Source organism: Chelonoidis abingdonii, chromosome 8 (assembly GCF_003597395.2).
Source record: "Chelonoidis abingdonii isolate Lonesome George chromosome 8, CheloAbing_2.0, whole genome shotgun sequence".
Lineage (NCBI taxonomy): Eukaryota > Metazoa > Chordata > Testudines > Testudinidae > Chelonoidis > Chelonoidis abingdonii.
Genome location: NC_133776.1, coordinates 55358573 through 55375349, shown reverse-complemented (window position 1 = coordinate 55375349; position 16777 = coordinate 55358573). Strand labels below are relative to the sequence as shown.

General features: G+C 42.1%; 1 protein-coding gene across 2 annotated transcripts in view; it reads right to left on the bottom strand.

The window, feature by feature from the left end:
• RYK (receptor like tyrosine kinase) overlaps nt 1-16777 on the bottom strand; it is a 147039-nt gene that overhangs the window by 82363 nt on the left and 47899 nt on the right. Inside the window, exons 6-8 of one of the 2 annotated variants that reach the window (XM_075068621.1) lie at nt 15863-16007; nt 9880-9980; nt 3726-3860 (exon numbers count right to left, since the gene is read on the bottom strand). In XM_075068621.1, the coding sequence (XP_074924722.1) occupies nt 3726-3860; nt 9880-9980; nt 15863-16007 (381 nt within the window). The remainder of the gene's footprint in view (nt 1-3725; nt 3861-9879; nt 9981-15862; nt 16008-16777) is intronic. The other variant, XM_032769798.2, reaches the window with a different exon arrangement.

Genomic DNA, 16777 nt, shown 5'->3' with positions numbered 1-16777 from the left:
ATTTTGAAATGTATTTCCTTTCATTTTCTTTTTAATAAAAATTTACTTTTTTAAAATAAAGAACAGGATTGGATTTTTGTGCCCTAAGAGGTTTGTGCATATGTTGTTTAATTAGCTGGTGGCAACAGTGATTTCCTTTATTTTTTTTTTCCTCAGATCTTCCCCAGAGGGTGGGGTGAAAGGGCTTGAGGGTACGTCACAGGAAGGAATTCCAAAATGCACCTTCTTGGGGTCTCACAGGGTTTTTTAATGCACTTGGGTGGTGGCAGCATCTACCCATCCAAGATCAGCGAAAAGCTGTAACCGTGGGAGTTTAATACCAGCCTAGAGTGGTCAATATTAATTTTTAGAATCCTTGCAGGCCCCCACCTTTAGCACTCAAAGTGCCAGAGTGGGGAATCAGCCTTGATACATGGAATCAATCAAATACACAGCCTGGATTGTTTTAAAAAGCAAAGCAAGCCAGTCTTCCTCCCTCCATTCCAAACTTGAAAAGAGCACTGCTGAAGGTACTTTAGATCTATGCTATAATTCTACAAAGGCTTGAAGAATCCCACAAAAGCAAGGACATTTTATCCTATAATATGACTTTAGCATTATTCTTTCCATCTTCAGTACTGTAGCTGGTATCTACCTACCTTGTAATCATGAACTGTTGGGATGAAGGCATTAATACAAGTTAATCTTTCATATACTCCAGTATTTAAGCACATCAGTGATATACTGTGTCTTACTTTACACACAATTTCATGTAGCATTTTTATAATACATCAGAACAGTCACAATATTAATATAAAATCCTTATGAAAATGTATTAAAACTATATAGACAGCATGCTTGTTTCCTGAAGTAATAATTATAATTGCGCCATGCTCTTCTGTCGGTGCTCCTTGAAAACTTCAAATTTGCAGTCCTCCAAAATTGAAGCTTTGGGCCACTAATCTAGCTTACCAGAAACTGGCATCTCTACTTACCATTATCACCTGTCCCATTTAAATTTAGCCAAATTAAAAGCTTTGTTAGAACCAACTTTTGGGGACTCATACCAGTTAGTTTTGCAGGATTTAGCAGAACCTAGTCATGTCGCAGTGCAGTAACCCAGCACTGTGCCAATGTTTGGGTGTCATGACACTATGCCAAACCATGACAACTGTGCTGCTGGGCACACCCCAATGTTTTAGAACGATGGTACAACCTCTCCTGACCTCTTCTTGCTATAATATTCCTCTCACCTCACCAACAGGAGATGGGTGGTTCAGCACATTTGAAAGTCATGCCTCTTATTTAGATGTCTAACAGAGAAAGTGAGGTTTACATCCGTGAGCAGGACCTCTCCCTGGCCTTGTACATCCCCTGTTCTACTGGAAATAGTGTGCAGAGCATAGGGTCAAGTGGTGAGAGCTTCCATAATATACTATTTTCCACGGTAATGTCTGTGATACAATATTGAAACAACTGAAAGTGTGTGCTGCAATAAGTTCTGGACAAGATTTTCAGATGTGGGATAACTAACTTCAGATTCCATTGACTTTTAATAGGATTTAAGCACTTCTGAAAAAAGTTTACTAATACTTTTACTGATGGACCCTTTTGACTGAAAATTTCTTTTTTCTTGATCACTTACAGCCAAAGCACTGCTACAATTCTGAATTGAAATGGATGATTCTGGCTTAGAAACTTGACTTGAAGTGGGGCACTCACCTGAGCCTATATGACACACTTCAAAGCTTATGACACACTTCAAATAAAGTGAGAAAGCTTCAGGCATGCCAAATATAAATCTGAAGTGTCTCTTACAATCCAGCTACAAGGCAGTATTATTTGTGCATATCTTGCCTTCAGAAGCACTTGGATCCTTTCCAAGACAAGCAACCCTATTTCTCTTTGTCGTGGACATTATGAGCATACCTGGGGTGGCATTTGAGGATGCTTGCTATTTCAATTCTTTACATGTCTCTCTGCATTAGAGTTAATGGCTGGAAGCAGAAAATTAGAAGATTTTCCCCTACACACAAAGGAAGCAAATTAATGGTTCAAGAGCCCTTAAAAACAGCTCTTTTTTGTGGAATCAGCTGGTTGAGACAGAAGAACAAAGTTCACTAAGGTTTAAAAAAAGTTTTAGATAAGTGTAATGTGAACACTCAAGTGGCTAAGTTCACTTCAAGAAAAAGAACAGAGGCAGTTAGTTTATATCGCCTCATAAAGATTCAGTATAAGCTCTCATGAGGTGATTTAATAGCTCAGATCTCTAGCTTTGAGTGCTCTAACTCCAGTCATGTTTTGGAGAAGATACACAAGAGCATAGATCTCCTGTGATTGTATAGATTACTGAGAGAACATGAAAACAGCTATTTTTAAAATCAGATTCTTTTGACTTCTACATTACCAGATACAAAACTGAGGTCAACATAAATCTACAAGTGTACTTTCAAAATAAAAAACACTGAGCTAGACAGAAAAGAATCAAGTGTTCTCTCTTGTGAACTTTCACATCCACAATCTATCTATTCTGCACCCATTACTCACGTTGTGGTAGTCACCTGAGTCTTCATTTAGCATCTTCTAATTTGGCTGAGTTGAAAGGGAGACTGCTAAGACAAATTTTAAAGGCTGACTGAATTTTTCAGTGAAGCACTTTCTCTACCAGTGGAAAATGAGTTATTTTGCCATAACTTAGAGTTGCAGTTAGTCAGCCGACATTTTATGGGAGAGCCTGATCAAATGCTAAGACTTATTTAAATATAATATGTTATCAAGACAGACACTAATTGAAATGCTACCTTTCACAATAATTTAGTTTGAGGAATTCAGGAGACCAGAAAATAAGAGAAAAGCATGTTTAAAGAAGTAAATTGTTAGACAAATGGTATGCATATTTTAAGTTTCTAATCATTTCCTTACATCTTCAACAAAAATCACACAAGAATCAGAAGTAACATCTATTGTCCGTGTGTAACATTCTTGGGGAGTGTAGCGGGGTGGACACCCGCTCCTGCCCTGAAGGGCTTAAAACAGCCAGGAACAGGGCTGTGGCAGGGAAAAGCTAAGTTGATTGAGGAAGTAGCCACAGCTGGGCCATGCCCCAATCAGGCCCAGCTGGCCTCTATAAAAGGCTGTGAGCCAGAGGCCCAGGCCATCTTCCTCTGACTGTAGAGAGAAAAGGGCCTGGGCTGCAGGGAGCTAGAGACAGAGTACCTGCGTGGAGCAGGGCTGGGGACAGGCTAGGGAGCTCCAGCCTGGAAAGCCCCAGGCTGCGGCCTAGCAGAAGGCCAAGAGGTACTGGGGGTTGCAGAGGGCAGCCCAGGGGTAGGCTAGGACAACAGGTCCAAACCAACCTTGCCAGTGATGAGTAGGCTGATACTGCAGTCTGCCTCAGGGCGTGGGGCTAGATGATGACTGGCAGTAGCCTTATACTGAGATGAGGTGGAACTAGTGGGTGGGGGTTCCCCAGGAGGAGGAGATCCAAAGAGAAAGGGGTTACTGCTCAGGGGCAGCACCCCAGCTAACAGGGCACCGGGGTCCTGGGAGGGACACGGGGGCCAGAGGACAGGCAGATCATCGGCCTGCAGAGGGCGCTCCGGAGCTGAATCAAGTTAATTCCCTGAGAGACCAGCAGGAGGCGCCGCATGGGTGAGTCCGCACCTCTACAGAGAAAATCATGAGAGGACAAAAGAATATATCACTCATGGTACTTAACAAGTGTTGAAGGAAAGTCTTGTAAATACCTTCTTGGAGTACATCTTTTAAAGTTATCCTCTCTCTGGAGATTGCTATGTCCTTCACTTTAGCTTTTGCCTCCATCATAGTGACGCTTTTAAGATCATTCTTCTCTATCCGTAATGTAGGATAACCTGAGGAGCCAGCAGAGCCAAACAAACTAATATAAATACCCTTATAATGAGAATGCAAGCACATCACTTCCCTCAATACCACCTACAGATGGAAAGAACACAAATTAATGACCAGTTGTAAGTAATCGCGATTAGGTTTCAGCATAAAATACAAGCAGGAAAATATACTGAGAAAGGCAACATGAATATAAATGCCTCTGCAGTGAGCATATGCTCAGTCAGTCATTCTATATAACCAACTCATTCAGTTTTTATTTGTTTACCTTATTATATACTTAAGCCAGTTATTGCCTTAACCAAATGCAAGATTAGCCGGTAACAAATAATCATGCTCAGAACTGTGCAGTACATGGCTACAACGAAGCCAATTCCTTACTATGGATTACAACAGCAAACTGAAAAGCACAGACACATCAGTGCCCTCTTCTGGACATCTGAGACCTCTAAAGAGGTGACTATATTCAGGAAGGTTTTAATATTGTAGTAATGGAGTCCATGGATAAACATTTAAAGGGACAACTTGAAAGTCTTATTTATCCAAAATGTTACAAATTAACACTTAAGATTACTAAAACCAGAGAGAAAAATGATTTTTGTTTATTTATACATATATTTTTTGTTTAGTCATTTCTACTGTTTCCCCATCAGTATGGGTCTCAGACAACAGGTAAAAGACCCTTAGAAATAGAAAAATGTAGGTTGAACTCCACTCAGCAAGAAGTCTCACCATGGTAATGCTGATGCACAGAATTGCCCCTGTAAATCTGGTTTGATGTTTATTGTAATAAAGCACAGAAGTAAAGCTGGTTTCATACAAACAGTAGGTGTACCAAGAGTAGGATCCTTTGTAAAACCTAAAGAAACTTGGATTATGTGACATCACCAGTGCAGTGCAATCATTTAATTTACACAGCATATTTCATCCAAAGATAGCAAAACAAATGTTAAGCCTCAAACCCACCTCATAGGAGAGTTAACTATTGCATATGTATTCACAGGTAGCACAAACCACATTCCACCAATCAAGGGAGCCTGCTGGAGTACGACGATTGTGTGAGTGTCTTTTTTTAAGCTCATTAATAGGTTTCCAGGAGCTCAAGATCTTGCCAAAGTAACTGAAGTGTAACTTAACTGAAACCCCACAGGGTTGCTCCTATATTTGATATGACATCACCAGCATAGCGTGTAAGAAGGGGGAAGAGGGTTTGGGAAAAAAGTAGATCTAAAATCACTATATGCTAATGTCTTTTTCTGACCTCTTGTGGGCATTCATCATAATTTTGAAATAGTTTCTTAATTAAGAGTTTCTTAATTCTATTTGTAAATCACCTTTTCAGGAGTTTTTTTGTTAGAGGAGAGTGACAAGTGTATGCAATTTCAAGGACTGTTACTGGAGATTATAAATGCACAACTTCCTCCAGTTGGAGGCATCAGGAAAATTTACTTGAGATTAAGTCTATTTCTGAAGGCGAAGGACGTTTGCTGAAATTTCTTCTGATATACTGTACTGGTGGTATAAGTAACATCACAGTGAGAAGAACAAACAGTGGAAAGTTTTTGGTTATGTAAGCATTTTTTAAAAAAATGAACATTTTAATATTTTCACTTTAACACATTCACCCTATTCTAGATAGCAGAATAGTGAAATATGATTAAAACCTCAACTTATCCCACTGCTAAACAAAACTCAACCAGTATACACAGAACTGCCATGTGCTGAGGCAAACAGCTGAGCTTTGTCAAGAAAGAACAGAAAGGTGACTTGATTTACAGTTTTACTCTTTCTAAACTTGCCACTGGAGATACATTTCTATATGCAGCTGGGGTTAACAGGAAGGTGGAGTTAGTTCCTCCTCTCTGGCTTCACTGACAGTTCACACCCTCCTTGTGAATGTGAAAGGCAGCTGCAAAGTCATATTCCTCACCTGCTAGCCCAGCCATGTCACCTCCTCTTTGGATCCCTCAAAACAGGCTCTCTGAAACATATCAAGTTCACATTCCTCATAATTGGCTTGGAAAGCCTTCACAGCCCTACCCTACCCTACATCTCTGATCTCATGCCTTAGCACATTATCTCCAGCCCTAGAGACTCTTTCCTTTGTTTACACTCTCAATACTCCTGACTCTATGCTTTTTCTTCCACACTGCTGATGCCCATTCTAGAGACAGTCAAATCAGTCAAAACTTCTGAGACAAAAAAATGTTTTTGAATAAAATAACTTTTTTGTGAGACATGTGCACACTGCATGGCAAACTGATTTTTCAGCAAAAACTGAAATTTCAGCCCAAGTTTTTGTGTTTTCAATTTCCACCAAAAACACATTTTCTACAGGATTTTTTTACACCATCTGTTCCCATTCAAACCACCATCTTTCCTCATTCAAGTCTCCACTTAAAACCCAATTCTGATGTCTACCATACAAGCAACAAATTACAAACTAGTACATTACCACTATCCCTGAATTCTGCCTCATCCTCTTGTTTTTGTGTGCATTTACCTCCTAGATTATGAGCTCATTGGGGGAGAGACTGTCTTTAATTGTGTGTACTGTAAAGCATCAAGCACACTGATGGCACTAAAACTTTTGAGAGAAATGTTCTAGTGGACGTAGACTTAAAGAACACAATTTTTGTTTTAAATATAGCATCAAAATATTAACTCAATGCTTCATAGATTAGATAGAAAAAGTGAGTTAGATCAGCCATTAAAGAAGTTTCTGTGAAAAAAACTATATGCAATTAAGTTGATCATTTAGGCGAAAATATTAGTCATAATTATATGATTTAATACAAAGAAGTGGAGTAGTCAGGTCTAAATTTGGATATTACAAGCCAAAGTGAAGCTATTTCTCATCTATTTATTTCAATTTAAATAAAAAGAAGCCTGCACAAAGCCCTGGACATATTACAATAAAACCCCAGCAACATTAAACTCATTTAAAAGGAATTCTGCTAGCCAGTCACTTTATGAGAAAAGCACCTTTCCACAGTCTAATCATGCGTTTAGCCCTCTTCAAAAACCCTATCAACAGATGTCTTTTACAGCCTGCCCAGAAGGTCTCTAAATGTGGGCTCTTTATGATCAGAGAGGGAGCAAGTTCCAGAACCCTCAAGCCATGCCAGAGACTCCATTGCCAACAGAGTCCCCCTTTGACTGCTATGGCAGTATGGCATGGGGAGAAAGGCAATTCCTCCTTACTGTCGTGGTTTTATAAATGAATTTCTTACTCAGGAACTCTCCTACCAGAGGTGAAGTTGATCAGTCAGTCATCTCCACTATAAAGCTCAGTCCAATTCCTTTCCCAGGTTTCTCAAGAGACTTCCAACAAAGGTGACAATAGATAAAACATCAAAAGAGGAAAAGAGATGGGAGAGGTTAAGGAGAAATGGAATGGGCTGATTTTTGGTACCGGAGAAAAATAAGATGGCGGAGACATATAGTCTTACTAGAAAGTTAATGGTTTAAACATGTAATGAGCTAAATTGATTGTGAGATAGGCTTTCACACTGTCTGCTCCTTTTCCTTTCATGGATGCTTCTCATGCACCCACCTCTGCACAATATCTACTTGCTATTCTCTCATCACAAGCATCCGGTCTCCCACATCTTCCACAGCTCAGTCAACAGTCATCTCTGAATCTGTGTTCTCTTTTTTTCCATTCTCTTTCCTCAACCTTTCCCAATTTTCATTTAGGTATTATTTTGTTTGACTTTTTAAGATGTTTCCTTCCTCTCCCAAAACTTTATCTTGCAAACACTGAAATCAATGGCTAATCTCCCACTGACTTCAGAGGATGTAGGATCAGGGCCTTTTTAACCAGTGGTTTCTCTTCCCCTAACCTGTATCTACAGCTCTCTCAATACTTCCTGGTTTCCCCTCCTAATCCTTTGTTGCTTCCCCACGTGGTGTGGAGAAAGTGAATAAGGAAGTATTATTTACTCTTTCACATAAACACTAGAACTAGGGGTCACCCAATGAAACGAAAACAAAAGGAAGGACTTCACACAACGCACAGTTAACCTGTGGAACTCCTTGCCAGGGGATGTTGTGAAGGCCAAAACTATAACAGGGTTCAAAAAAGAATGAGATATGTTCATGTAAGATAAGTCCATCAACGGCTATTAGCCAAAATCGTCAGGGATGCAGCTGCATGCTCTGGGTGTCCCGAAGCCTCTGACTGTCAGAAGCTGGGACTCAACAGGGTATGGATCACTTGATGATTGCCCTGTTCTGTTCATTCCGTCTGAAGCACCTGGCATTGACCACTGTCAGAAGACAGGATACTAGACTAGATGGACTATTGGTCTGACACAGCATGGCTGTTCTTATATTTTCCTCATATGCTTCACAACTCTATTTCCTCATCTCTACCTCCACTACGTTGTTCCAGATAAAGCAGAAGATAAATTAAATGCTGAAGCATCACCACACTTCCAGAGCTTTTAAATGGATTTTCTGCTCTGCCTGGAGCAGCAACATGCAGAGAAACAGCACCCAGAAATAAGCATTAGTATTTCATACTGATGTCCAAGCCTGAGCCCTAAATGAAGATGCTTGACCCTATCTGATCCATTTCCTGCAGATCTTTTTCTCCTACATACTGCTATTTGCTGTTTTCAAGAAATCCTAAAGCACTGCATAAGAGAGCTTCTCGGAAGGATCAGGCAAGACATCAGTGGATACACAGAGGCCTGGCCTACACTACAGAGTTAGACCGAAGTAAGCTGCCTTGCATGGACCTAGCTATGCAAGTGTCTACACTTAAATTATTTCCAACGAATATAAGCATCCAAATACAGCAAAGCAGTACTACCACTTTCCTGAGTGACACTGAGCCACAGTCAAGATATTGAAGTTGATGCAGCACAAGTGTAGACACTGGGTTACTTATTTCGACCTTAACAGTCCTTCAGCAGCTGTTCCACGATGCCCATCACTGACCACTCTGGTCATAATTGTGAACTCCACTGCCCAGGGGTCATGGAAACCAAGAGGCCTCCCACCCCTTTAAAGGCCTAAAATTTCTGAAATGCCTTTTCCTGGCCATCCAGCTCAGCGAGCACACCTAGCAGCTTTCCACTGCCTCTTACCCAGCTGACCATGCCGGCTACACATCCAGATGCACTCTGTCCTGGAACAGACAGGAGATATTGATCTCCTGGGCCTACTGGGAGAAGAGGCTTTGCAATCATAGGAACATCAACATCTATAAGCAGATTGCACAGGGGATGCAGGAAAAGGTGTACGAAAGGGATCAGGAGTAGTGTGCGTGAAAGCAAAGGAACAGCATGAGGCATATCAGAAGGCTGAAGGGCCAACAGTCTCTTTTATAAAGAGCTGCATGCCATACTTGGTAGACACCTTACTGCCACCCCACAGACCACTCTGGATACCTCCGAGGAGCCCAAGTCACAGGCCCCCAGTGTGAACAGCAAGGGTGAGGGGGGCAAGCAATGCCGCAAGCCAGAATCTATTTGAGACTCCACTGCAGTCCGGTCAGTTCTGGCATCAACTCAAGTTTGTAGCACAAACATGGCCAGAGACAGCTGTAATAGATGCATCTGATAAAGCAGAGGAGTAGAGAGATTTCTCCCCAAATGCAAAAATATCTTATTTAAGGATAAGCAAAACCACAGATTCATACAGATGTGATGATGTCTTGGACAGAATAGCAACATGTAGTTTGCCTAAACTGGCAAAATGACATAGCAGAGCTTATCATAGGGGGAGGGCTAGCTCAGTGGTTTGAGCATCGGCCTGCTAAACCCAGGTTTGTGACTTCAATCCTTGAATAGTAGTGGACCCAGGACTGACCTGTGCTTGTGACCTCAAAGAAAAATTTTGGCTGGCAAATTGTTATCAGAGGCCCAGGAAGCACAGGCTAAACAGATGCCAAGCCCAGATGTTGTTCATGCTCCTCCCTCTTGGTCAATATGAATGTCATCAATAAGGCACTTCTAATCATTGGGACACTAGGCCAGCCCAGAGTCACCTGTTGTACATTTCTGTAATTAGATTAATACTTACTGGTTACTGGTGTGGCATTGTTAGGAGTGTCAGCTCTCAGGTACTGTGTCGTCTGTGTAGAGGGCTGAGATAAACCTTGTGAGCTGCTGCTGTCACTAATGCTGTTTTAACCCAAAAAAATTGACAAAACATCAAACTTGCTTCTGTAACATAAAATTCTTAAGATCCTGTCAGAGAAATTACAGCATATCAGAATTAAATTTAGAAGATTATCCACAGTACTGAGACTAAGGGAAACAAGGTGATTTCCCATAGTATACAGTTTGATTCTCCACAACCCTATCACTACTTTCTTTTAACATTTAATGCTTTTCATTAATTGATTTGCATACTGATCTATTTTCTATTAAGTTTTCTCAATCCTCGTTGAAATATTAAGATACATGTACAGATAAGACATGACAGACAAAAAGCATTACTTATCTCCAGGAAGTTTCATATACCTTCCTTATTTTGTTGATACTGGTCATCTATTGTGGCTGAATAACATTCAAGAAATAAACCCACAGCACCAGTCTGCGCCAAGCATACAGCCGATGGGTACAGTTCATGCTTCCATACACACACATGCACCTTGGTTCAGACCTGTAAAGATGGTTACATACCTGTTTGGTAACTTTTGTTCTTCCAGGTGTGTTGCACATATCCATTCCATTTTAGATGTGTGCACAACAGTGAATCGAAGACAGAAGTTTTTCCAAAGCAGTACCTGTATCACTTACTCCACGTGCTCATGTTGCTAGGTAGGGTATAAAAGGGGCAGAGTTGCCCTGATCCCTCAGTTCCTTCAAACTGAAAGTCAACATCAGTTGCGACTCCAATGAAGAGGGGGAGGAGGCTGGGTCATGGAATGGACATCTCAAAGGAGTTACCAAACAGGTATGTAACAGTTTTTAATTCCTCAAGTGCTTGCACATGTCCATTCCACTTCAGGTGACTCACTAGAAATTCCAGATGGAAGAGGGTAACAGAGTCTACCTAAACAAAGACTGCAATACCACTCTCCTAAATCTACCTTTGTCGAGGCCTTGGAAAGAACATAATGAGTACTGAAGGTATTATCCCATGACCAAATCTCAACCTAGCAAATGTCACTGATGGGAACATGACTGAAGAAAACAGATGGTACAGTGTTGTGCTCTTGTAGAGTGTGCTCAACTCTTTGAAGCAGTGGAATATTAGTAATATAGCACAAACATACAGGAGGAGATCCAAGAAGAAATCTTCTGCAAAGTGACAGGTTGCCCTTTCTTCTTTTCAGAGGAGATAAACAACTGGAGACATTCTAAACTCTTTAATCCTGTTCAGATAAAAGGCTAGCGTCCTACCAACATACACAGTCTGAAGATTTTCCTTATCTTTGAGAGTGAGGGTTCAGAAAAAAGATTGATGCGTATACATTGAGATTAAAATCCAATACCACTTTGGTAAAAAATCTGAGGTCCATTTTTATTAAAATAAATATCTTTATATTCAAGCCACTAACACTCAGAGCACTGGGGGGCAAAGAGATGTTTCCTTCTATAGGAGGATGGAATACAGAGATAGCTGCCAGATGAACTCTCAGAACTGACAGACGGTCCTTTCTTTTAGGTGAAGCAGATAATCCAGTTAAGTGAATGGGAGCACATGAAGGAGAGAGATCTTTCTGCTGGGACCACACTGAAAATCTCTTCCGTTTCTTGAGGTATGTATTCTGGTGAAAGGTTTCCTGCTATTTAAAAGAACATTTTGAACTTCAAGTGAATAGACTGCTTCCAGGAGTGTTAACCACTAGGCATCTAAGATACCAGCATATGCCAAAAGGGCCAGGATGCAGAGTCCTGCAAAACTATGACCAAAACTTGAGGGAAGGTTCTAGGATACCAAACTGATTCTTGGATCTGTTGAGCCTTTCAATCTGATAGGGCCAGGCTGGCGCTATCAAAATTGAATGGGCATGATCCTGTCTGAGCTTGCTCAAAACTCTTGGAGCCATTAGGATGTGGGGGGTGGAGAATGTATAGAAATTTCCCCTTCCAGGATAGTAGGAAGAAACCTGACACAGACTACAGGCTGTGACCTGCCCTCAAACAGAAACGGTGACACTTCTTGTTCTGCCAGGCGGTGAACAGATCTATTTCTGGCATTCCCCAAATTTGAAAAATAGACTTTGCTATTTTGGGTCTGAGGAACTATTCATGATCTCTGTTAACAATCTGCTGAGATTACTAGACAGTTTTAAGACCTGGGAAGGTGAGATGCTTTGAACATAATCTCCTTCCTGATGCAGAAAGACCAGAGGTTCATTGCCTCTTGGCAAAGGTGTCTTTGAGGTGGCACTTCCCTGCTTATTTAGATAGGATATCGCAGCTGTGTTGTCTGAGCACCTGCACCAAACAACCTCTGATGTGGGGAAAGAACACTTGAGAAGCCAGACAGATAGCTCAAAGCTTCCAAATATTGATATCAATGGAGAGATCCTGATCAGACAAGAGACTCTGAGCCTGGAAGTCCCCTAAATGAGCTCCCCAATGGAGAGGTTAAGCATCTGTCACTAGGGTCATGGAACGCAGGGTTGGGGCAAAGACGGTCCCTGACCGCTGCATAAACCTCAGGTATTGTCAGTTCCAAGAGCTTGGGGTGTACCACAAATGAAGTCGATGTAGAAGGGACCGGCAATGGAATCTGTCTTGATGGCACTAGAAGTAATGCCAGAGTCAACAGATATAGATGATGAATGTGGTATCAAGGAATACCTAATTGGACTAGGCTGAGCTCTAACCTTGGTACCAAACTACTTCTTATGAGTCTCCATGGGGGCCTTAGCTCTCAAAGTGGAAGAGAACGTCTTCTAGCTAGAGGAACTGAAAGCATCCAACTCATTCTGGTGTATATGTGGTATCAGGGAAGGAGAACGCCTTCCCTGTGACAAGGGGAACTGCCAAGTCTCGCAGTGCATGCCAAGATGGAGCTGAGACCAAATCGCTATGTACTGAGCAGCTGGGTTCTTACTGGAAGGGGCAAAGCTGCATCCATTAAGATATGTCGAAGTCAAACTCCACTCAACTTTAGTCCTGGTCTTAAAACCCATACACATAGGGGACTTATGTCATACACGACCCTGTCCTAAACACTTTAAACTAGAATAAGGGTCACTGACTGGTATGGGTTTTTAACAGCAGTAACAGCACTTCACTCCCACAGACCTAGACATGCCCTGCTACTGAATTTAAAGCCCAGAGAATGTAAGAAATTAAACAGATTACTAAAACAAGTATCACTAGCCATCAGTATAAACTACTATGTACATAATGGAAATTATTTTCTTAGAGAAAGTTAAGGGAAAGCGTGACTAGCACATACATGCTTTGACTACCGATCACAGGCAGTAAGAAGGAACTGAGGGTTGGGGCAGCTTCGCTCCTTTATATCATGGGCGGAGGTTGCATGTGCTTCCCCCACAAGTTACCTCTGTGGAAAAAAGTTCTGTGGCTTCAGTGCACTGGCACACACACAAAGTGGAAAGCACACATGCATGAAAAATGCCAGTATATACAGTACAGACCCATTTACACACAAATCCGCTTAACATGCGATAGCGCCATGCCTCCCAGTGCTACCTATTTAATATGCAAGTCTCGTTAACATGCGGTACAGGAACTTGCTATGTACTCACTGACATAGAAATTGACAGGAAGTGCGGAACGGAAACGTGTTGTACGTCTTTACTGCCAACCAGGGGGGGCAGCCACGCTGCGGCAGCGCTTTAAGGATCCTCAAAGTGCTGCCGCGGCAAAGGACTGTCCTTAAAACACTGCTGCAGAAGCGCTTTAACATTGCTGTCCCTCCCCTCTCTCCCCCGGCCCCCCGCCATCGGCGGCCCTGCCAGCAGGGACCCTACCAGCAGGGCCGCTGACAGGGGAGGCAAAAAGAGCAGGGACATTAAAATGCTGCCACAGCTGCACTATAAGAATGGTCCTTTGCCGCGGCGGTGCTGGGCTGCCGACAGGAGTGGGGCGCAACAATGTTTAAGCGCTGCCGCAGCAAAGGACCCTGCAGCGCTTTAAGGTCCCTGCCCCTTTTGCCCCACCTCGGCTGCCAATGGCTATTTGAAAGGGATCGACTATTTAAAAGGGCCTGGACCCTTTAAATCGCCACAGGAACCCCGGACAGTGCGGACCAGGCAGCCTGGCTGGGTGACGCAGACCCCTTAACCCTGCCCCTTCCACCCAAGGCCCCACCTCTCCCAGGGGCCAGAGCTGCCCCTGCCCCGTACCGGTAAGTGTCCTGAGTTACTTGCACCCCTGTGTAGCAGTAGTAGTAATTTTTTTTTATAAGATTACACATTTGAATTTATATTCTTGCAAAGCAACATTAACACATAGGCCTGCAGTATTTGGGACATTGTGAATACATATGTAATCCTAGATAATTATACATGTGTATATATAGATACCTTAAGATATTTCAGCCTGGCCCTCTTAACCCACAGTGGTTGTGACAGCTTGACTCCCGACATCCGTGCGTAAACTGGTCTGTACTGTAAGCCTTTGGGACTCTTATAAGACTGCCAAACAGGCTTTCAAAAGTTAGTTTACTACGATAGCTATTATCACAGAGATCATACTCAGGTTAGATCACAAGTGATTTGAGGGTCTCTTTTCCCACTGCTGTTTGCTCAGCTCACCAGCCCTCTATTCCCTCCTTACTTAGGTTAGCTAACCCCCTACCAAGACTTTAAAAAACAACTAAAGAGAAAGTGGACTTTTACAGACTACCACATTGTTCACTGTTATAACCCTTCCCAAGTCCGTGCTTATCTTATTTAAATTGTAAGATCTTCTACAAAGGAACTTGCGGTTTGTACAGAACATAGCACAAAGGGTCTGTGATCTCAGCTGGCGTCCCAAGGCCCTAGTATAATACCAATGACGCACCAAGTAACTGACTACAATGAAGACAATTTTTGAGCATCCAAGTTCTCTCAAAAGTAGGAAAAAATTAATTATTTTCAGTGTACTCAGACATAATAAAGCCTCTTTCTTCAGCCGTGTTAGCCTGAGTAGCTCTGAATTTTTGGCTCCCCAAAGCTCCTATCCCATTGCCCCTAGTCAACTGTATTGCACAAAAGGATCTGGGATTTTGAACCATGCCTGCAATTGCTGCCCCTGACAGGGCTTTACGTTTAACCGCCACACAGTTTCAGCCTGAAAGTGAATTAGTAGGTGCAAAACCATCTTAAAGAGTTCACTTTGAGGCACATTCCCTTCCTTATCCTTTTCCACCTGTTAAGAAGAAAAGAGTCATACGGGGTTCTTATGAGATAAGAAACTTCCTGGCCACAAAGAAGTTTAAGTATTCCAATAAGGCTTGAAGGCAGGACAGAGAAAAGGATCTGAATATAATCATAAGTATTAAAAGACCCTCCTATCTCAATTACTGGCTGTTTCAAGATAGTGGTTGCAGTGTATGGTCCTTTTCTTTACCAATCTCCTATACCACATTTCATACCCAAGAGATTCCCAGATTCTGACTAGCCCTCCAACAAATGGGTGCACTACCATTGCTGTTGAAGTAGGTTGCCACTTTACATAGCTGGGCCCAGCATTTCTGTTTTGACCATTTGAAAAAAAAACGGACAGCTTCAAATTAAACAAGTCTGAAGAGAAGTGCCAAAGCATGATCAGCTTTTGCAAAAAACACAAGCCAGAGAGGAGTTGCCACTGGATTTTGATTGACTGGAGGGCACCCAAACTGCCAGCATTCCAGGTTATTGCCTTTTTACTTATCCTGTGCTATGGACTGTTGCTGCTGCACAGATCAGAGGTCAGAAGACAATACTGTCTAAGTACAGGAAAAGGAAGGAAAATATGACAGGCAAACAGTGACAATTAGTTTCTCAGTTTTTAAAAGTGATTCTCGGTGTCTCTTTTTACATAACACATAGACACCTTCACAAATGTCAAACAATTGTATATGAAAAGAAGATTGTATACTTTACCTGTCATCCAACTCTATTCTTTTCATACTATGGAGATGCAAGACAGCTAATATTATTGCCACCAGGAATATAACAGCACAGCAAACCCCTACACTGATATAAAATACACGGGTAGAAGTGGTGGGAGCGGCATTTACAGGATCAACTGAAATGGAAGGGTAAAACATGTCACTGAAATGTACTTTTCGCCGAGAGAGAGAAATTACATTTATCAATTTTAAGTGAGTTCATATATGATTGTACAAGGAGTATGTTGGCGTTTCTAATTCAGTCTAATACTAGTACTTGTTTTACATCAGTCTAAAATAACTGGAGCAAAGAAAGGCAGCCCTGATGTCTCTCAATGTTTAGCTTTCCATTAAGCAAAGATTTAAAGATTGTTTTCCCAGTAGGGTCAGTACAGGAGAGTAAGCAGACTCCAGAAAAGATCACAACATTCTAACAAGAAAAATCTCCCAGAATCCTACTGCCTTAAGCCAAGGGGCTTGTCTACACTGACAAATTTTGTCACCAAAAACTGCCTTCTGGGGACAAAACAGCGATAGCGTACACACAGTAATAGGACTTTTGTCGGAAAAAACGGCCAGTTTTGGGGACAAAACTTCCACCCCTGCGAGAGACTTTTGTCTTTTCCCCTCCCTTTATTGTCGACAAACCACCAGTGTAGACACAACGCCTTCTCCCCCCACCCCCTGATTTTATTTGGCCTCCAGAAAGTTTTCCACAATTCCCATGCTGCCGCTCTGGTCAGCGGTTTGAACTCTGCTGCCCTGCAGCCAATTCGCCCCTCCCACTTGCTAGCCCTGGGAATTTTAAATCTCGTTTCCTGAGCATGGCTGGCTATCGCACCAAACACACTTCCACTTGGACTACCGCTGAGCTGTTGAATCTGATCACTATATGGGGAGAGGAATC